The sequence below is a fragment of the Anguilla rostrata genome, chromosome 9 (genome assembly GCF_018555375.3).
Source record: "Anguilla rostrata isolate EN2019 chromosome 9, ASM1855537v3, whole genome shotgun sequence".
Taxonomy (NCBI): domain Eukaryota; kingdom Metazoa; phylum Chordata; class Actinopteri; order Anguilliformes; family Anguillidae; genus Anguilla; species Anguilla rostrata.
In genome coordinates this window covers 25726489-25749418 of record NC_057941.1, presented here as the reverse complement: position 1 = coordinate 25749418, position 22930 = coordinate 25726489, and the positions used below count along the sequence as shown (strand labels likewise).

Below are 22930 nucleotides of genomic sequence, written 5' to 3'. Positions count from 1 at the left end.
ATCATTTGTGAGATTAATAATAAGAAATCATTTTGGCCATTTCATTTGTGAGCCAACATCTGTTTTTAAGTTACACATGCGCCTATGTAGATTACTTTTTGGAGTAATGGGGGACAAAACTGTAAATTTGTAGATTGGTCAGTATCCTAAACTACGGATCGAATTATTTTACATGAACAATTGGTTAAATGCAACGGGCAAAACATGAAGTCAGTAATTGTTCAAGATATGTTTTCTCGTGCAGAGAATTTGTCTTCTGGTCTTTGGAAGTGACAGGATCGCATCTCTGATCTCAGCTTCGTTTACCTGGCTGAACGAGCACGTTTCATTTATCACATCCTCTCTCAGACACGCCTAAGTAAGGACAAGAACTGAAAGGCCGGTTGATAACGAATAATAGTAAAAAAAGATAAAAACACAAATCCTGGTTAATCACGATCAAAATCGAATCAAGAACCATTCGAGATCAAAGACTGTAATGAGTAGTTTTGCTTTCCCATGTGTGCCCTGGCAAAGAGAGGTTCAATTCAAAGCAAAGCATAAAGCGTATTATACCAGTATAGTTTTATACCAATATTAAATTGAAGGCAGCATTGCTTTTGTTAAATCAAGTGAATATCTTGCCTTCTGGCGAAAACAAACATTGTCCTAAAAAAACCCATCTCAATATAAGAACTTTATACTTTGAGTGAATAAACCCTCACGATTGTCAAAAACTTTTTTTGTTATGCTTTTATATGTTTATTTCTAATGTGTTTTCAGTAACTCATTCTTTCTACAATTTATGAATGCATTTATAAATAAACGATTACATTTTCGTGTTAGCTATACATATATACACCATACACACACAGACGCTATTTGTTTGATAATTAGTTTGAAAAGAAACACGTAGTCTTACTTACTGAAGTGAATTATTTAAAAGTTCTTATTCTAATATTTTCAGTTCTTTTTTGAATGCATGGACATTTCAGTATATGCCATAGGTTTTTCATAAATCTTAATTTAAGCACTGTTTTCCATCCACCAGATACTTTTATCCATATCAGATCGAGCGAAAACGTATCTATATAGGTCTACTTGACTGAATGTTGTGTGTGTGTTTGTATCCTGCTATAAACAAGAAATTCAAATAAAAACTAATGTTTATTATCTTGATGATGACGACGAGGACGATGATGATTATGCAGATGATTATAATGATGACGAGTATTATGATTGTGATATTATTATTTCTAATATTGATAAAGCTATTGAGATTATCATTATTAACAACGGCTATTGTTGTCATCATCATTATTATTATTATTATTATTATTATTATTATTATTATTATTATTATTATTAGCCTATTATTATATGCCTCCCTCTAACAAGGCCTTCATCCAACAGAAGTCCAAAGTTCATCTAAAGTTTAGTCGATAACCACAGCCACAAGTGTCAACACAGGGAACCGTCTACCTGCCCTGCTCCGTCAATAGGCTCAGTTTCTGCGGATTTGCATACAGGCCGCATTAGCCAGCCCACTTATTACCATATCTTATATTGCCTGCCTTCCGCAGGCATCATGGCACATTAAACCATCCCTCCCAGCTGGACAGCTAACCAACGTCTCCTTGCAGGTGCCCATAGGACTAGTTTTACGTACATAGCCTGCCGAAGAGGAGAGGACAGAGAGAGGCATAACTTCATAACAATTTTCTTTGTCTTTTCTGTTGTTTTTTTTATTTTTACATGTTAGATATTTGAGAAAAAAAACGATTTGATGTTTGCGAAAATGGTGTCGAAGTTGACATCTCTGCAGCAGGAACTTCTGAACGCCTTGTTAGATTCTGGAGTTACCAAAGATATCCTTATCCAAGCGCTGGATGACATGGACCCCAGCCCGACTGGCTTTGGAGTAAAGTTGGAAAATTTGCAGATGTCTCCGTCGAGCGCGAAAATGAACGGCGGTGATTCCGATTCAAAGCCAGTTTTTCACACGCTGACCAATGGGCACAGTAAAGGTGGGAAGTTGTCCGGAGACGAGGGATCCGAGGACGGAGACGATTTCGATACTCCGCCGATACTGAAAGAACTCCAGTCTCTCAATACTGAGGAGGCGGCAGAACAGAGGGCAGAAGTGGATCGAATGTTATCGTGGGTTTTATCTAATCTTTCTTTTCTTTGCCTTTATAGTTATCTTGTTTTCAATCTTAAATCACTGCTGTGCGTTTTATTAATAGAAGGCCCATTTTGGCCAAACAATTTGTAAAAGGTCATTCAATAGAAAGAGAGAGAGAGAGAGAGAGAGAGAGAGAAAGAAGTGTAGTTGAAATGAAAATGATTATGGAATTATTTCTGTTACTTCCTCGTGTAATTTGTGTTGCTGGCAAAGCGACCCAACACAACGCCACAGTTTACGATCAAATATCATAGCCGGCATGTCTGATTTAAATGTGATTTCAAGATTTATTTTCACTTGACCTCAAAATTAGTGTGACATTTGCTACGATTTGAGAATTAATATTTACAGTATTTACATTAAGCGTATTTATTATTCGTGTCATAAACATAAATGCGAAACATTAAAAAAATAACGGATGGGCTGCGATATAACTTAAGTCAAACTAGGCCTAACGGCTATACTTCTTCTGTGTGATTGCAGTTCATTTGGGGAGTGTTGGTCAGATTATAAAAGCATAAACCTTTGTCTTCCTTGTTGTCTTTTGGGAACAAGTTTATTCTCTCTAAAGTGAAAACAATTATAAATGGTTCTGGTTATGTGCTTTTTCGCACTAGGATTGTTCACCAAGTTAACGACAGAAATCCAATAAGAAACAGGAATTTAAGCAGTCGGCTTTTCTCAAATAATAGCCTAATTATGGACTATGGTTTTAGTTACCGGTTTAAAACTTATTAATGACCTGTATAGGTAAATACTTGTTGTTTTTTATACATTATTCTTGCCAAATTTAGATAACCATTTTGTCAACTATTCAAGTTCAGTGTAGCTACTCACATAGCCTATGTCATATTGGCACCGGGCGGAGCACCATGGCACCGAATCGATTATAGAATTAAACGATCTGAGCTTCCGGAATTTATTTGGCTTGAAATAATAATTTATTTGGTTTGAAATAATAATAATAATAATAATAATAATAATAATACGGATATTATCTGGCCTAATTGTAATTATTTATTGTAGTGGTTGTAACCAGAGTAGTAGCCTATGAAAATAACTCATTAAAAGCATATTTGAAAGCAATCAAATAATTCCCCTGCTAAATATCAGTATCAATTAATTAATACCTTCCTTGCGGCCAATTAAAAACCTGCGACACGAAAAAGACACGATAGCCTATAGCCTTTTAAAATTTGAACAATAAAGTTAGCAAAATTGACACGCGTTAGTATATTCTATCCATCAGGAAAATTAACGTTTCTTTTTAATAAGGCCTAATTAAACGTATGCGCCTTTCTCGTTGTCATAGCCTGTGTCTGCGATAATTATTTTTATTTGAAGTCTTTTTATCATACCAGTGTTATTCTACAATTTTTGCTATATACTCTGAAAAAAAACAACAACGTGGAGAACCATGAGGATAAATCAAAACTAAAGCACGTGTAGTTGAGTTATTATTAATTTTATTCTATAAATCATCAACTGAAAGATACACAGTGGCGTATGATTAGAGTGAATGGATATCTGGTTATTCATTGTCAAAAGTTATAAACCAACATCTAGACGCACAGTCTTAAATGAAGGCATTTTCCAAAACAAACAATCATGTGTGAGTTTGCAATCATCTATAACCGATGTGAATTCAATGCTTAATCTCAATTTGTCCAGAATGAAGTTCCACGGCAATCCTTTATCACTATAGGCTACGGTGTCTTACAGTTAAGGTGACATCGGACGGGCGATTTCCTGGATGGAATTTTCTATTCTGCGTCAGATGTGTAATTTTTAATTTACAAATCATTAATATGCCTATAATTTATTTGACAATATATGTGTAGTATAACTGCAAAATGTGGACACTACGCTGAAATACTTTATTTGACTTATTGAATTTGCTTAATTTCATTGTCACTTTGAATGATGTAGGCTAAAGGGGCAATATTTTCAAATGGGACAACGTGGCAGTATTTGGTCCTGAAATATTAAAATCTATAAGATATTTATATATGAATTAGTTATTTAGTGGATACTATGCACCTTGTTTTTATGAATCATCCAGATTGAAACTAGGATGTTTGTCTGATTGTGATCTTCGGCCTTGGGCTTTCAAATTCAACAGACTATGTGGTGTATGTTTATATTAATTTGGTTGGGAACGGCTGTAATGCAATTGTTAATTAAATCATGTCCTACTTTGGCTATAGGCCTAATTTTGGAGCAAGACTCCCAATACATTTACAACTAATAAGTCATAAATTTATAAACAAAAACGAGCTCTAATAGGCCATGTAAATCCGATAATTAAGCGGGTTCCACGATTTATTAGTTTAAAATTTCCATTTGTGTAGGCCCTACTCGCTGAAAAATTTAAGTCTACCTTTGAAATGTGTTGCCTGTAAAAAAGCGGATGAATTCAATTAGGTTCTCTTGTATAGCCTAAATATCACAAGTAGCCTGATCACTAAATATAGTTTGTCAACATAAACTTCCACCCACCCATAATAGTCCAAAGTTGTAGTTGTAGCGTAACGTAAGTAGTCGGTTAGACTTGGAAAATACTACCGATTTGTGCGCATTGTAATGCCACCAAATTTAACAATTGCGGCAATTTACAATGTCCATTTTAATACCGATGTATTTATAGTTTATCTTTGTAAACTAACGGTAAACGCATGGCTATTCTTTTTAGGTGGGTGATATAAAATATATGGTTTTCGCTATCGCTATTCGCTATATCGCTATTCCTAAATGTATAGATAATCTAAAGACAAAATAAAATCTAATTTGTAGGGTTAAACTTGTTAGGTAGGCTACTAATGAAAGAAGAAGACAGGCAAACAGTAGCCGAGGCTACAAATGAACATGGACTAAAATTTAAAAAAAATGTTTGTTGAACATGGTACATTCTTATGAAATTCATCCAGTAGATTCGTACAGTCCTTTTGAAAGTATTTAAAGATGAGAATAATAGGCTACTAATGAACTCCTGTTTATTAAGTAAAATTATAGGCTAGTAAAAAAATTCGCAATATAGGCGCCGTATTATTATTATTATTATTATTATTATTATTATTAGGCTATTATTATTATTGAACGCGATATTAACATTAATAATATATATTTTATCAAATGCTATTATTTTTAATGTCATAGGCTAATAACTTAATAAAGAATGATCATCTGTTTTTTTTTATCCAGCGAGGACCCATGGCGCGCCGCCCGCACAATCAAAGGGTACATGCAGCAGCACAACATCCCACAGCGCGAGGTCGTGGATATCACTGGACTGAACCAGTCTCACCTCTCGCAACACCTCAACAAGGGCACGCCCATGAAAACTACCAAGCGCGCTGCGCTCTACACCTGGTACGTCAGGAAACAGCGAGAAATTCTGAGACGTAAGTTGATATTTGAATTGACTATACATCACATATGTAGCTATTTGAGGGAACCATTCCATTCACCATTGGCAAGCTAAGTTTGTACAAACTACCGTTTGTGCAATATCATTTGCCGTTTGAATTTCACAAACAGAACAATGTATTTGAAATACATATTTGTCATATAAACCGAAATACTTAACAAAATAACATACCTGACCTACCTCTTCAGTGTACTTATTGTCACAATATTTTAGCACAAGCTGTTTTTTTCTTATATGAATGACAATAGTTGTTACAGTTACATTTTATAGTTGTTTGGCTTCAGTTATTTGTGATAAATTACAGGTCACTTCAGGGAACACATATAAGCATGATCTGCTGTCTCTCATTAAAGGTAAAATTAAAAGATGCCTAAAAAAAGTAAAATTGAGGAGTCCACAGGTAAAATGTAACCTATAATCTCATTCTCATTACCGACTTTATCTATTAATAGAAGGATATCCATTTATGGATCCCTTTATAACTCATTATATATCCCTTGTGCTCACTAAGATTTTAATTTATTTTTAGTTTTGCATGAATGTGTTATGACACCCCTTTAACAAAAAAAACCTGTTTTCTCTGAATTCCTCGTGTATTCTGTGTCTGGGCTCTGCGAGATTCCCTGAGGTTTCCTTTCTTATTTTTTCAGAGTTCGACCATGTGCAAGGTTCTGGCAGCAATATGACAGACAAAGGCAGTCAGGATCAGGTGCTGTTTTTTTTCCCAGAGTTCAATCATCCTGGGCAAGGTATGGGCCAGCCCGGGGACGACGCGGGCGCTGAACCCGCCAACAAGAAATTGCGTCGCAACCGCTTCAAATGGGGGCCCGCATCCCAGGAGATCCTCTACCAGGCCTACGAGAGGCAGAAAAACCCCAGCAAGGAGGAGCGGGAAGCTCTGGTGGAGGAGTGCAACAGGTGAGGGAAGAGCCGGTTGGGGCTCATTTTATTTTGTCGCTTCATTTCTGCTGTGATGTCATTTTGTATTTGATCCAGTGCTACCGCTGGTACAATCGCATGTGAAGGGATTCATGTTTCATCAGCGGTGTGAATTTCATGAAGTAGTTTGCTGGCGATAGCTTTTGCAAATATTTTCGATATTTTTGGGTGTTCATCCAGTCAGCTTTCATTCAATTTAAAATATTACAAAAATTTAGCAGGCTAGCTCTTAATCCCACTTAATTAAATATCCCGCTAGTTTAGACAACTGGCTTTTGTAATGACTGAAATTCAATGTTTATTTAATTGAATTTTTTTGACTGGTCTATTGGACATGATGATGGCATCAGAGAAGCACTGATTGCATAATGGTGGCTGGAATGCCCTGAAGACAACATGCCTCTATCCCATTAAGCCTTTTTATTCCACTGGCTTTGTGATTTCATCACCACTGCTTCAAATGGTGATTAAACTGAAGTGATAACGTCCACACCCGCCCCCTAATCTTCTCAGAGCCGAGTGCGTGCAAAGAGGGGTCTCCCCGTCCAAAGCGCAAGGGCTGGGAACCAACCTGGTCACCGAGGTACGCGTGTACAACTGGTTCGCCAACCGGCGCAAGGAGGAGGCCTTCAGGCAGAAGCTGGCCATGGACGCCTACAGCGGGCCCATCCACAGCATGAACCCCCTGCTCTCCCACAGCTCCCCACACCAGCACCACACCAGCGGCTCCCCACCCAGCAAAATGCCAGGTAGGCCTGGTCTTTACGCCTGGAGAAAAGACACACACACACACACACACACAGACACACACACGCACATGCACACGCACACACACACGTACACACACACATGCACACACACGCACACCTACACACACACACACGCACACAAACGGATGCACGTACACATGCACGCAAGCACACACATAAACATAGGCACGCTCATGCACACACATACACAACTATATCCAATTTTTCTTTTTTCTTTCTTGTACCTTTTTTTGAGGCTGTAATATACCAATTGATTATACAAATAACTTTTGTTAAGAACTAAATTTGCTTGTTGGAAATAAAAAGGAACCAAAGGTCTGCAAGGTGTGCCACCAGCCAAACGAAATGAGTGTTTGTTGCAAATATGAATGAGGAATGGTATTAAAACCGCTACCCCTGAAGCTCATAAGAGCCTGTGTTTTCAGCATCTGAATCTATATAGATTAGATATGCCATACTGTAAGGACTGAGAAAGAGCAAATGATTTGATAGATTTAGTCATTTTCATATTACGGAAATGAAAAAGTGTCTATGCTTTAGTTTCTCTTCTATGCTGGAGATTGGAGTTTAGTGACCTGCTGGATTTTTGGTTGGGTGTCAGTTGGATACAGTAGTGACACATCTGCAAAGCCTTTCTTCCAAGCAATGGCGAAAGCCAAAAAAGGAAAGGTCAGTTAAAAGAGAGAGAGAGAGAGAGAGGGAAAGAGAGAGAGAGAGTAAAAAAGAGTGATCAATAACAGTGAGTGAGTGAGCTTGGTAAATGGCACATTGTTATTCAGATCTCTGAACACACGCTGAGAACAATCCACATTGTAACTGCAACCTACAGTCCAAAGTCAGCCAACAGGAACGCTTCAAAGAGAGGGGCAGTCCTGCAGCATGCCCGGGTCAGCCAAGGGTCGATCGCAGGGTCACTGAAGAGAGAGAGAGGGAGAGAGGGAGAGAGGGAAAGAGGGAGAACTGTCTCTGTCACTACACAGTACAGTCCCAGGGCCAATACCCAGGCATATCCCTTTAAGGAGCTCTATTGAATTTTAACCTGTATAATTCAGTGACCAAACAAGCAACAATATTTCTCCAGCTCTGATATAGTTGTGTTTTTTTTAACCTGATACTTATGCTAATGTGGATGTGTCTAAAGCGTCAGTGTCTAAACATTAGCACTAGAACGCCAATACAGTGTACCAACCATTTGTGCACACATTGTTTCTTTTCAGTGACAGATTTCTACATGCATTCAATTAAAAAATGAAGTGTTCTGATGTTAAAGAATCAGGATATCTTGTTGCAGTTATTGCTGAGCTATGTGCTTTTCATTCTGATTTAAGCATTATTTTCCACCGTGGTGTTAGATGTCTGGATTAGACAATTCAACACCATGCCTTGTGTCATCTTGAGTACCATTCAAGTAAGATAATTGCAGCAGCTTGAGCAATTAATCACATAATCACAGCGAGTAAACAGATTTCTCCTGGGTTTGATTATGTCACCTAAAGCACAAGCACAACAATAGGTTGTTTATTTGCATATTCCATTACATTACACCCGATCACCTTACGTTCGTGGGTTTGTGAAGGGGGCCGGGGGGGGGGGGGTGAAGGGTTCGCGCTGGAGTCAGGGGCGGTAGATACCGCACTCTCCTGCTCTCTCTCTTTCAGCTGAAAGCTGCTGACCGTGTGCCTGGGGTGTCCAGCCAGCACCCCGCTGACACCATCAGCTGTTTTCAGTGTCGGACCTGGGCGGGACAATGGGGGCCCGGCAGGTTTCCTCATTGCGTTGCCATGGCGTGCTCTGCATTATGCATGCTTAATTGACAATTAAAATCACCGACTACCTCATCTCCCTCAAGTCTCCTTGTGCCCCCCTCCCTCCTCACATTGTTTTAGAAGACGACAGGGCCTGTAAACTAGGCTCATTTATCTCTGCTGGGCCTATAGACGGCACATTTTAAAACCCCCCTCCGCTGACTTTACGGCCCGCACTACGATGGCTAAGGCACAAACCAGCGCAGTGGAACCCCGACTCTGTGGTATCTGACCTGTTTTGGACATGGGACAGGGCTTTAAGCCGCTCTATTCTGACAGAAAATGAAATGTTTGGAGCAACACATGCCTTCAATGGCACCGGAAGATCAGTTTATCCAATGTGGTCATGACCAGGTTAGAGAAACTCTGTCAGATGATTTTTCATTGGCACTGAAGTCAGCAAATAGTGCCCACTGGCACATTATTACTGTGTCGTTCAATTATTTGTTCATGTGGGAAACTTCCATGTGCTGAGAATTCATACAGTACATGCAAGTACTGTGCACATGCAACTTGCAAATTACAATTTCCATTTTAAATACAGATGAGTGCAGATACAAAAATGTTTAACAATTGGCTAAAAAAGGCCTTCGAAGGCTTTTATATAGCTAAGTAAAATTAATCAGGAACATGTAATCTGTGGTGCCATTGTCACTGTACATTGGCCATGTAATACGGCAGACCGTACAATAGCCTTTACTGTGCGCTAAAACAAGCGGGCCTTTGGGAGGGGAAGTGAAACAGAGGCAGACTGGCAGTTCTCACTGCCGGTCAAACGCAGACAGAGAGAAGACAGGTAAACAGCCATTCCGCTCGGGCGGGGCGGGGCGGGGAGAGGAGGTCAGGGCCGGCGGTAACGCGCGGCTGCCAGCTTTCGTTTACAGAGCTCGCCGCTCTTATCGCCGCGGAGATATGCGCGCACAGGCGCGTAGCAAACCGGGTCAGAGCAAACGGGCGAGGAGAGAGAGAACGAGGGCCCCCGTCCCTGCCGACCCGCGAGGGGCCCCCGCGAGAACCGCCGCCGAGGGGGCTTTGTCCTCGCCGTTCCCTCCCCCTGGGCCGGGCCGGGGCGACCGAGCGGAGGACGCGGGGAGAGAGGGGCACAAAGCCCGGCTTACGGCCTGCTGAGACGCGGGGGGGCCTCTGATATTCAGAGGGGCCTAATGGACTCTGCCTGGGGATGCAGGCTGTGCCCTTTGATATTACGCCGGCCCTGCGGAGAGAGGGACGCTCGGGGATCCTGAGGCAAGAACCGTGCCTCGCTCTCCCCCTCCTCCTCCCTCTTTCTCTCACCATTCCGCTGATGCGGGAGCTCTCTTCCCCATTCGGGCCTTTCTGATTGGCAAATTTCACCACTCTCAAAAAAAACACTGGATGAGCACTCTTATTCTGAAATGCTTTGCGTTGTTTTAAGTATACTGGGTTGGAGTGTGTTTTGGCCTGATGTCTCTTTTGGCCTGACGTTCCTAAATGCCGCCCAAAGGGTCCTCCTTTGGCCTGACGTTCCCAAGCGTCATCCAAAAGGTCCTCCAGGAGCGGGGTGGGTGGGGGGTGGGACTTTGTCTGAGGGGCGGAGATGTATTTTTACCATCACGCAAAATGACAGCGCAGGAGATGGTTACTGCCAGGTGCTGTGTCTTTGGACGTCCCCTGCAGTGCTACTGCTGTTTATTATGTGTCATAAAAGCAGCAGAAATGCGAGAGGCCACAATGCACTGCAGCAGCGTCTGTGGAGTGCGCTCAGTTCTGACAGCCCTCTGGAATTATCGCTGTTACCACGGGGACCCGTTTCTGTTGGGCTGGGCCTCCTGGCAACTGGCAGACTTACCCTTACCTCGCTCTCTGTATTCCCACAATAGTGGGCAACCCGGCCCAAAATGGGGTCTGAAGGGTTGAGTCACAGCGGGACAGAACCTGCATTTGCCCGGGTCACTCTTTCAGAGGGAGACGGCTGTAAAATGGAAAGTCCGTTAATTGGGCCTGGGTCATAGCCGGAGGCTTGTACAGCACTAGACTGCTGTTTACAAGGCACTGGGTTGCGCAGTCTGGGTGATTGAGCCATTTCGGGACACTGTGACATATGTTGGAGGGAGGATATACAAACTTATTCACCCACACACACATGCGTACTCACATGCACACACACACACACAGACACACACAAACACGCACACACACAACTATTTATTAAATTATGTATAACAAATCTAGCTGTTTAATAAAAGCACATTTCTATATTTAGGTATCTAAATGGTAACTGTACTGGATGTACTATTATTAGAAAACAGTCATAAACAACATGCAGCCTTTAATAAACAACTAATACCGCATGTTGAATAATATAACTATTCATCAAAAAATTTCATTAATTGAATTTTTATAATTTTATATTTGAACACATTTGGCTTTCTTGTCAGTGTTGTGTGTGCATGACAAACAAATATTTTGAATATTTCTTACATGACTTTGTTTTACCTGTGTGTATACAGTGCTGTGTGTATATGGTTTGGTTGTTATTCCCTGAAGAGTGTTTTTCAGCGATGATTACTTTGTTGCAAACAAGGCAAACAAGCTGAATCTATGTGTGGCGACTATTGTCCTTGCCTTTCGTATCAACCATCTGTTTCCATATGCGGAGGCTGGAATGACAGTTGCGCCCTATCAGTTAGCGAGGTATATGTTGTCTCAGCAGACCTAATGTCCCTTTCTGCTGTAGCCGTGTGTGAGAGCTGTTGTGATTGACATGGTCCTGTAGGTGAGGCACAGGGTTTTAGGAGGGGAAAGGTGTTGGCCTTGTCTGCTCTGGTACTGCGTTGGTGTTGCTTTGTCTCTCTATTCTGAGCCCGTGAGCAGTGTCTGTGTCTGACAGGCTGTAATCTCAGTGGTGAAACCCTCTCTGTGAGAAGTTACTGAAGGAGGTTTCTGTCAAAAAGGGTTTAGTTTGCCTGTCAAAATTATGAGAAAGTACAAAGTGGCAAACAAGTAGGAATCCAAGGCTCTCTTAATGGTAAAGTTAAAAGCCTGGCAACATGGCAAGAAAAATTTATATACGCTGGATCTACATATTTAGGCCTTGCACGGCCTTCATCAGGGTGAACCTTAATTTTTACTGGCAAATGAAACCCTTTTTAATGCGTTGATATTTCCCCCTCCTTCCAAAGAGCACTATTTTGGCGATTATCTTTGTCCGAGTAGTGCTCCTTCTCTAACTTTTTGCAATCAAAACTGGCATGTTGGAGAACTGTGTGGAGGTTTGATACCTGCAGTACTTGTGTGAGGAGAGGGAGGAGCAGGAAGTATCCAGACTTACCAAAAAACTATCTGACAAATAAATAAATCTAAAGAATTGTCCATGCATTCCTCTCACTATCTTTGCAGTTCGATACAGTCAGCCGGGAGCTAGCGAGGTCACTTCCTCCACCACCATTAGTCACCACAGCAACAACGGCATGGCGACCAGTCAGTCGGTCCTCCAGCAGGTGTCTCCGGGAGGCCTGGACCCCAGCCACAGCCTGCTGTCACCTGACGCCAAGATGGTAAGCACACCTGGGCCCACCTGGCGAAATGGCGATAAGGCGGGAGGCGGGAGGCGGGCCCCCCCCTCTCTTCCCGCACGCGAGCGCAGAGCGGTTTCCCGATCGAACCGCCGCACAATCGGCTCTTTGTGCGCCGCGGCGAGGCTCCGAGGGTGGACTGAGAGCGCGGGCCTGGAGCCCGGCGCACCGGGGGCACGTCCAGCGCCCAGCCAATAAACCTGACAGAGAAACATTCTGCCTTTATTGATTGAATGCCTTGTAAAGAGAGCCGGGCGGGTGGAGCGCTGTTTGTTTTCTCCGCGGTAATGGCGGTTGAGTTAATGATAATGTCAGGATTCTTTTTTTTTTCTACTTTAGAGAGAAGGGGGCCAAAAATTTATTTGATAAAGTCTTTCACTTGGCCTGCTTTATTAACAGTCCGTCTCACAGCAGTGCAGCGTATGGCATTTCATTGAAGCCGGTGTGAAATCTGTTTGCTGTCTGTGAACTTAATTATACTTTCTTCTGAACGACAAGTCACTTGAAATTATAATGGAGGTTCATCGTCAAAATTGTTGCCATATCAATTGACCCTGTTTGACTGAAAGCTGGGGCAATTTCTTTGTCTATATTAGTCTTTATTAGTGTATTAACATTTATTAAGATTTATTGTCCCGCTACACCTAATGTACACCTAAGTTTATCTGCGTCTGTGAGTGCAGACGCTATGCTGACTGTTCCCTTTCGGTCAAACAGTCCCTTCTTCTCTTTGTGCTGCTCTCTGAAAACAGTCTCTGATAACCTGGAGAGTCCTCTCAAATACCCTCCCCACATGCACAAACCACAAGCATGCATACACACACACACACACACACACACACACACACACACACACACGTGCACGTGTGCGCAAGTGCATACTCACCCAGAAGGAAATCTTGCCATGCACAAACATTCCAAGCAGCTAAATGTATTTCTTGATTAAATCACTTGGAGTGCAGAGGCTCTGGGCTGTGGAATGTGTGCGCTGGTGGTAGTGCAGTGTGCTTTCCCCTGGTCCCCGCTCTTGTTTTTCCCCTTATCTGCGAGCCGCCGTGGCTAAAGTACAGCAGGGGAGGTGGGCCAGGCAACGCGCAGAACGGCAGAGAGGTCATGTTCTGACGCAGACTCCGCGCCAGCGTGAGCGCTGTGCGTTCTTTCAATGAAAATCTCCTCTGCTGTCTGCAGACGGCTCGAAAGACACGCCCTTTCATTCGTCACCCATTCAAAGTAAACCCTGACGCAACCGTGACTCTGAACCTTAAGCGCAAACACCTGATTGATCGCGGAGTTCATTCGGTGGGATTGGTCCGATCTGTTCATGTCTGGCTGTACTGAATCACCGTGATGCGTTTTGCTGACCCCCGCCCCGCGTCGTCCACGCGGCTCTCCCTCCAGATCTCGGTTTCGGGCGGAGTCCTGCCCCCTGTCAGCACCCTGACCAACATCCACAGCCTGCCCCAGAGTTCCCATCACCACCAGCAGCAAACGCAGAATCTCATCATGACCATCGCTGCGCAGAGTGAGCACCCCTTCATTCATTCATCCACCTTTCCCTCTCTCTCTTTGTCCTTTCCTTCTCTCTTCCCTCTCTGCTTCTCTCTTCCCTCTCTCCCTTTCTCTTTTCCCTCTTTCCCTTTCTCTCTTCCCTCTCTGTTTCTATCTTCCCTCTTTTTCTCTTCCCTCTATATCTTCCCGCTCTCTCTTTCTTTCTTTACTCTCTCCCTCTCTTCCTCCACTAACCTAGAACCATGGTGCAATCAGCAAAAGGTTCAGTGTAAAATCAACTCTGATTCATATACTATTAACTCTAACAGTGTACACATTGTCCCAATTGGCCTCTCCTGGAGTAGATTTAACACTGAGGATTTCGGCCTGTGTGCCATGGCAGTGGCTGAGTTTGAGCGCCCCCTCTTGCCCTGGCTCTGCAGGTCTGAACTCGTCGCAGGCGCAGAGCGTGCCGGTCATTAACAGTGTGGCAGGAGGCCTGACCACGCTGCAGCCGGTGCAGTTCTCCCAGCAGCTGCAGAGTCCCCTGCAGCAGGGCCTCACGCCCCAGACGCCCTCCCACATGTCCCAGCAGCCCTTTATGGCCACCGTCACGCACTCTCACAGTGAGTACCTCACAGTACACCGTCACGCACTCTCACAGTGAGTACCTCACAGTACAGCGTCACGCACTCTCACAGTGAGTACCTCACAGTACACCGTCACGCACTCTCACAGTGAGTACCTCACAGTACAGCGTCACGCACTCTCACAGTGAGTACATCATCACACACTCTCACAGTGAGTACCTCACAGTACAGCGTCACGCACTCTCACAGTGAGTACATCATCACACACTCTCACAGTGAGTACCTCACAGTACAGCGTCACGCACTCTCACAGTCAGTACCTCACAGTACAGCGTCACGCACTCTCACAGTGAGTACATCATCACACACTCTCACAGTGAGTACCTCACAGTACAGCGTCACGCACTCTCACAGTGAGTACATCATCACACACTCTCACAGTGAGTACCTCACAGTACACCGTCACGCACTCTCACAGTGAGTACATCATCACACACTCTCACAGTGAGTACCTCACAGTACAGCGTCACGTACTCTCACAGTGAGTACCTCACAGTACAGCGTCACACACTCTCACAGTGAGTACCTCACAGTACAGCGTCACACACTCTCACAGTGAGTACATCATCACACACTCTCACAGTGAGTACCTCACAGTACAGCGTCACACACTCTCACAGTGAGTACATCATCACACACTCTCACAGTGAGTACCTCACAGTACAGCGTCACACACTCTCACAGTGAGTACCTCACAGTACAGCGTCACACACTCTCACAGTGAGTACCTCACAGTACAGCGTCACGCACTCTCACAGTGAGTACCTCACAGTACATCATCACACACTCTCACAGTGAGTACCTCAGAGTACACCGTCACGCACTCTCACAGTGAGTACATCATCACACACTCTCACAGTGGGTACCTCCCAGTGCACCATCACACACATTCACATCATGGATGCATCACATACACTCTCAGGCAGTATATCACACCATGACAAATTCTCACAGTCATTTGTTCATAGTACAGGCCCTTTCAGTTTATCATAGATCAGTGTAAGTTTAGCGTAACATCCATTTACACAGCTGGATATTTATCAATGTATTTACACAGTCACGCTTGATTCAAGGTGCTAAACCATTCAGTGCTTTAAAAACTGAAAGAACCTTATGGTCAGTTTTCAAAGACTCAGGTAGTCTGTGCAGAGTAGCAGGAACAGGAGTGATGTGGGCTCTAAGTTTGTTTCGATATACGTGTGATGTAAGAAGAAAGGAGGGTGACTGACAGGTGTGTGTGTGTGTGTGTGTGTGTCCACAGTGTACCCACACAAGCAGGAGCCTCCTCAGTACTCCCACCCTTCACGTTTCCCCTCCGCCATGGTGGTGACAGACGGCAGCAGCATCAGCCATCTCAGCTCCATGTCCTCCAGCAAACAGGTCAGTCCCCCTGCCCAGCTTAAACCCCCAAATACTGTGCCCAAGTCTCCCCAGTCCCCCTGCCAAGCTTAAACCCCCAAATACTGTGCCCAAGTCTCCCCAGTCTCGCTGCCCAGCTTAAACCCCCAAATACTGTGCCCAAGTCTCCCCAGTCCCCCTGCCCAGCTTAAACCCCCAAATACTGTGCCCAAGTCTCCCCAGTCCCCCTGCCCAGCTTAAACCCCCAAATACTGTGCCCAAGTCTCCCCAGTCCCCCTGCCCAGCTTAAACCCCCAAATACTGTGCCCAAGTCTCCCCAGTCCCCTGCCCAGCTTAAACCCCCAAATACTGTGCCCAGTCTCCCCAGTCCCCTGCCCAGCTTAAACCCCCAAATACTGTGCCCAAGTCTCCCCAGTCCCCTGCCCAGCTTAAACCCCAAATACTGTGCCCAAGTCTCCCCAGTCCCCCTGCCAGCTTAAACCCCTAAATACTGTGCCCAAGTTCTCCCAGTCCCCTGCCCAGCTTAAACCCCCAAATACTGTGCCCAAGTCTCCCCAGGTCCCCTGCCCAGCTTAAACCCCCAAATACTGTGCCCAAGTCTCCCCAGTCCCCCTGCCCAGCTTAAACCCCCAAATACTCTACTTCATCTCCCGCAGTCCTCTGCCCTTCTTAAACCCCCAAATACTCTACTTCAATCTGCCGCAGTTCCTCTGCCCTGCTTAAGCACCAAATAGTGTTCCCCAGTCTCCCCTAGTCCCACTGTCCTGATGATACCCCCAAATACTGTACCAAAACCTCCCCCAGTACCACAGCCCTGATTATACCGCGAAGCACTGTACCCCAATCTCCCCCAGTCCCATTGTCCTGATGATACTCCCAAATACTGTACCCCAGTATCCTCCAGTCCCACAGCCCAGATTATACTCCCAAATATTGTGCCCCAATCATCCCCTGTGTTGCTGTCCTACTTATATAAGGGTACTACAAAAGTACCCTGCATGGGAATTGAACCAGCAACCTTCCCCATTCCCTAACAAGTGTAGTACACTGTCCCCCACCCTCCACCCCCACATGCAGTACCCTCCACCCTCTGTGCTCCTTCGGTTACACCCCCACATACTCCCCCACACCCTCCAGTTCCCCAGTTCCTCCCCTCACTGCCCCCCTCCAGTCTTCCTATTATTCCACCTACACACCCACCCCCCCCACCCCCATGTCCCACGGCCTAGCCCTGCTCACCACCACCCCCCTCCCCCAAATCGCTTTTCTCGTGGCTGCCTGTCCACTGTGCCCTCTGTGCTTAGATCTAGTCACAGCCCTGCTTCTCTCCACAGCACACTAAAACACACCCACTCTCACAAAATGAACCCCCACAAAGTGGCTATGCCCGGAATCTCTCTCGATCTTGTGCATGTTTCATTTTTTTGGGTTAAATGCCTCGATCATCAAATGTTTAGTGGTCCAAGTACTAATGCACCAGAATAGGCTTGACTTTTGCACGTGTGAACCACCATTGTAAGCTTCCACCAAATTGTAGAATGACACTAACTAACCTTAGAAGGTGTTTAGAGGGTATGGCAGTGTGTTTGTATGTATGTGTGTGTGCGTGTGTGTGTGTGATATGCTGTGTTCTGACTTGTTCAATCCTTGTTATGTTAGGATTCCCCTGTAAACAAGATGGTGCAACTCGGGGGTCTCTCTTGGGTAAATACGGTATTTATATATCTCTATTTAAACTGCATAAGCCTTAATGCTAGCCTAAGACCTGTTTCATATATGTATGTGGTTTTCCTGTTCTTTTACTGCACTTTATTATATTGGAGAATACGTTTGCTGTGATTTTTGAATGGGTATTCTTGTGTGCCCTTGAAAAGCCTTAGCTATTACTGTAGAACTACTTTATTCAACAATTACTCTGAAGTTGTCAAAACCTAAATTCAAATAAGGACAAAAATACAAGGTAGATTCATTTTGATTGTTTTTCAGTTTTGATGGAAAAATGTACTTTGTAGACGGTCCCTAGAGGCTTACTGAAAAGGGCAAGGTCCAGCATTGCATCTCCACTGTTTCGCTTTCATGTTTCTGCTTTCGACAATAACGCAATAAAACTCAAACACGGAAGGAATGATCTGGGTAAACAGGGCCCTGGCAAAATAAAACCTTTCGGCCAATTCCTCTATACTCAAATTAAAAGGCAAGGGTCCGGCCATGCTGCCTCAGAGGCCTACTGAAGTGCGTCAGTTACTTGATAAAAGCTCTCAGGTCCTAAGCCTTTCCCTGCGTTCTCAGTGCTGACGCTTGACTGGATTCCTTTTTCCTCTTATTTTTTTTTTTTGTTCGTCTTTAAAGTCACAATCAGTGGCCCGATGGGGCGTGCCGACACTCCTCAGGATTCCTATTTCCTCATGGAATCCCCGCTAATCAATCCGCCGTGCTCGTGTCACAAACGCCACCTGATTAATGACGCCCGCGATTGCTATCCTCTCCCTGCTTCCTCCGGCAGAGGGAGAGACTGGGAAGCAGGGAGACCCTGCTCGTCCAGGAAGTGTTTTTTCCCCCCCATGTTGCTCTAGCCACTGAGGCCCAACATTGGCATCAAATGGCTGCACACACGTAGCCTGGGAAGCAGGGAGGAGGGTGGTGGGGCGGGGGGAGGGGTTTGGGCGGTGAGAGGGGCAATTATGGCTCTTCCTCTTTCCCACTTCTTCCTCCTCTCAGTGATCGCTCTACCTTGAAACGCTGTTCCTGTCGCTTTCACACGCTCCATTTCCCACGCAGCAGCAGGGCTGAAACGGTCAGCCTCTGCTTTCAGCCATCAGTGTTTCGCTCGCCTGCTGACCCCCCCCCCCCCCCACCCCACCCCCTTACCGGCCTCCGGGCCTGATCTCTCACACACTCTGTTTGCTGTGCTGATATGCTTTGGCTAACCTTAATTTGTCGCTCAATCTTCTCATGACTGAATTGCAATTTCCTGGCCGCCATTTTTGAGGAATTAACTACCCCCTCAGGCTTTAAAATCTGAACTGAGAATAGAGAAATATCACTCACAGCAGTTACTGGGTTACAACCAGAGGGTGCAAAAAATAGTGCCAAACATTCCCCAGCCAAGCTGTTGTACATATGAATCGATTTGTGCTCAGGAACCAGGGCAATTACATGTAAAAAGAATCTGTAATCACCTCATTTTGCAGTTTAGTTAAAAAAAAAAATTATTTACCCATGCAAGGATTGTTTTTATACCGTTGGATTTTGGAAGTTTTTTTTTTTGCTTTGTGTGCAATTCTCTTTGCCCTGTGGGTGTTCTGAATGGTATGCCTGCAAATTCTCCCAGGCTCTTATCAGGGCCTATATTTGGATTGGGCTGTGTGTGTGTGTGTGTGTGTGTGTGTGTGTTTGGACTTGTAATGGTGGGGCCATGAAAGACTCCAATCATTACAGGTGGGCTCAGACTTCAATACTTTTTTGTTTACCGAGACAACCCCTCCTCCCCCTGCCCTGACCTCACTAAAACCCACCCTCAGTCCAAGCCCTACATCTAATGACTGGTCAGGGATGCTGGCCTCAACCTTATCAGGTGGGGCTGTTTGTTGGTCAGCAGGTCACCTCAGGTTCAACGCTCTGCCATGCCCACAGAGAGAGAAAGAATTAACACTCACAAACACACAAAATAAAAGGGCATTTCATTGAAGAACAAGAATGGACAAGGAATGTATTTGGTCAGGTGTGTCATTGATAAATCTGCTGTAGCCTCTTTGCACTGGACAGAAGAACCAAACCGCTTTTCATACTCCAAACGTGCAATGGAACATTTCTACCTATCTACTTTCTGAATTCTTTCGGTTTTCGCGGCGTTCTCCAGATAGCAATTTAGATGGTAGACTTTAGGAAATGTAAGCGTTCCGGCCTAAACAGATGTGTGTATTTGGAATATAAGTGCTGATTTGTGTATCCGAGTGTGTGCATGTGTGTGTTAATTATCGCTGTCTGTCTCTCCTTCTGTTATCGCAGTGCCCTCTGCAAGCTTGGTGAGCGTGCTCAGCTGAATCCCCCGGTGCCTGGCAACAGGAGCATTGCTTTTCCACCCTCTTACTGTGGTAACCGTGGCAACCAGGCTGGAAGACGAGTGGGTCAACAGCTTGGGAGTTGGTTAGCAGCCGACCCAGCGAGAGCAGCGCTGACGGGGAAACAAAACAGCATCTTTTTTAACGAAACAAACAAAAAATGAACACTTGGTTTGTATTCTTTAAAAACCAAATAAAAGGAGGCAATGAAGGACGATGGACTCCCACAGGCACTGATTATGGTCAGCAAGGACACAACACAGTATTTTCACTTTTTGCTATATCTCAGTTTCATTTAACAAAAGATTTTTGGACACAAATGAACACGAATGAAAACAGCCATTTATATCCCATTTGAAATTATGAAGGAATGGAGCAAAATATACAAGGGAGAAGTTTCCCCTTTCCTTGTCTTTTCATCTTTTTTGGAAGGGGGTGGGAGGTCTTGAGGAAATTCCTCCCGACAGTCAGCACCGGTTTAGAGAGGCAGTGACCCTGTCTCTCAGCTCCTGGACTCTAACACTAGGGAAGCCCCAAAGGCTCCACTGCAGAGACAGACAGACAGACAGACATGGACAGACAGACAGACATGGACAGATCATCGCTGGGGTAGGGGAGGACCCGCTGAGCGCTCTGTTGGACTCTGTGAGTGGGCCTGGTGAGAGTTCTTCTGGCAGTTAGGCCGGCTTCCCTTACTCAACTGTGCAGCGCTGGCTCTCTCCCTCTCTCTCTATGGATAACAAGTGACTGCAGCTATGCTGGAGAGACTCTGGAGTGACTTGCCCTCCACCTACAATTACCCTATAAGCCCTCCCTTGGTCGAGTTACTAGTGTATTCGTTGTTATTATGGTGCAAGGGGTCTTCCACATGAACTCTGCTTAGATGCTGTTTTCTTTACAGTCAAACTTATTCATAATTTCCCCTGCTTTCTTTTGCCATTTTAATAGACTGAAATGGAAATTGCAAACATGATGTTATTGTAATGATGATGAAGATTGTGTTGATTCTATTTTTTTCACCTTTTAGTGGCAAACTGTGATTTAAAAGCGGGAAAAAGCTGTGTTTTTGGAAGAACTGTACAATTAATAGAGGGTGCGCTTGTACTCTGCCACACTATAAGAAACAAAGGGAAGGAGGACAGACAGACACTTTGTAACCATGTGCAGTTATGATTTCTCGGTGATGTCACAGAGACAAAATAATGCTACGGTCCATATTTAGGGCAATTTGTAGTTTTGCCATTTTTACCAGTTTATAGCTTATATTTTTTTTCATTTTCACCTGGGTTTAATATAAAGAGAGACCAACCTTTCAGATGCCTGGGAGGAGTTCTGTCAAGAACATCTTCAATGGGTAGCTTTGGCCTGAAATTAAACACAGGAAAATGAAATTAACCAATCAAAAGGCTTCTAGAATCCAGGCTTTTAGGCCAAGAGCGGATGGTCTCTGGCCAAGTCACCCCTAATTGGTGTATTTTAATAGTGACACAGCTGTGACACCAGGTGACTGATCTCACAGCGATTTAAAAAGGGGCATCATCTTAGCTATTAGAGATATTTGTCTCTTCATAAAGAGGCAGATAGTCGGGCAGGTATCAATGAGGAAATGGTCTCTCTTGAATTTCTTCAACATTACTCATACTTTGCACTTTTCCCCCTCCAGAAACACTAAATGCTGAAAGAGAAAATCATTTCTATATTTGTATCTTGCTGTAGCAGTGGTCTCTGCAAACCTGGAAACATGTGACACACATCCAGCGATAAACAGTATTACTTCTTCAAGCATAAACCACTAAGAAACACTACAACAGCTTGTAAGAAAAGAGAAGGGAACAATGACTGGTTCAGAATTATGTTTTAAGACAGCATTATGTCACCTATAAGCTGCTGATTATTATGCAGAATATGTCAAAGAATAGCATTCCATACCAATGAGTTAATTTGTCTGGCATGCATTGAAAATGAAGGTCCCACCATTTTATCTCTTTGCCCCACTGTTGATTTTTTCGGATACTCTTCAAAGGTCACAATGCTGTTGCTATTTTGTCAAGCAATTTGTTTATCTGTATATATGTGAGACATACCCACTGCCAGCCGATCAGAGGGGAAACCAGTTTATACCAGTTTATGTGATTTTCTTTAGGATGTATTATTTTTGTATAAAGACGGAAATCAATCTTTTAAAATCATATTTATACTCTGTTGTAAAGTTGATATTTCAAGTAAACATTTTTTTTTTCAAAATGGAATCGATGGAAGTCTGTGATATCATTTGTTTCTGAATTTCAGTGTGAATTTAAATCCTTCCCAGAGATTATAGTGCCATTGTACTTTAGACCATACTTTCAGATTCTTTCAAAACATGTTTACAGATTAGATAAGTTCTCCATAACCTCACCCCTCTGAGCCTGTGTGGTGTTCAACTCCCTGGGTTAACAGTGTGCTGACCCAGACCTGAGCCACGTTTTGAAACAAGTGTAAAGCAAAGACGGGTCCTGAGGAAGGTCCAGCCAAGAGACAGGTCCTGAGCGGTCCAGGTTCTGTATAGAGGCTGCTCAGGCCCAGAAACGGGTTCTGTATGGACACAGGCTTCATATAGAGACAGGCTGTAAGTATTGCATGAAGTAAAATGAATGAGGACAAACCAGAGACAAGCCTCAAAGACAATTAATCTAAGGCTGTAGTCCTCAGTATCTTTTTTCTGTTTTAGCTA

At 44.0% G+C, this 22930-nt stretch overlaps 1 protein-coding gene across 4 annotated transcripts; it reads left to right on the top strand.

The window, feature by feature from the left end:
- The first annotated feature begins 1565 nt into the window (after nt 1-1565).
- LOC135263394 (hepatocyte nuclear factor 1-beta-A-like) lies at nt 1566-22466 on the top strand. 4 transcript variants are annotated; one of them, XM_064351355.1, is made up of 10 exons: nt 1566-2139; nt 5366-5565; nt 6320-6509; nt 7044-7279; nt 12484-12641; nt 14058-14181; nt 14591-14773; nt 16059-16177; nt 17816-17860; nt 20165-22466. In XM_064351355.1, exons 1-10 carry the CDS (start codon nt 1766-1768, stop codon nt 20183-20185), a joined length of 1650 nt encoding a protein of 549 aa, XP_064207425.1. In that variant the 5' UTR covers nt 1566-1765; the 3' UTR covers nt 20186-22466. The 4 variants fall into 4 exon arrangements, with proteins under 4 accessions (XP_064207425.1, XP_064207423.1, XP_064207426.1 ...); XM_064351353.1 differs by having other exon boundaries at nt 6242-6509; XM_064351356.1 differs by lacking the exon at nt 17816-17860.
- Nucleotides 22467-22930: the final 464 nt, after the last annotated feature.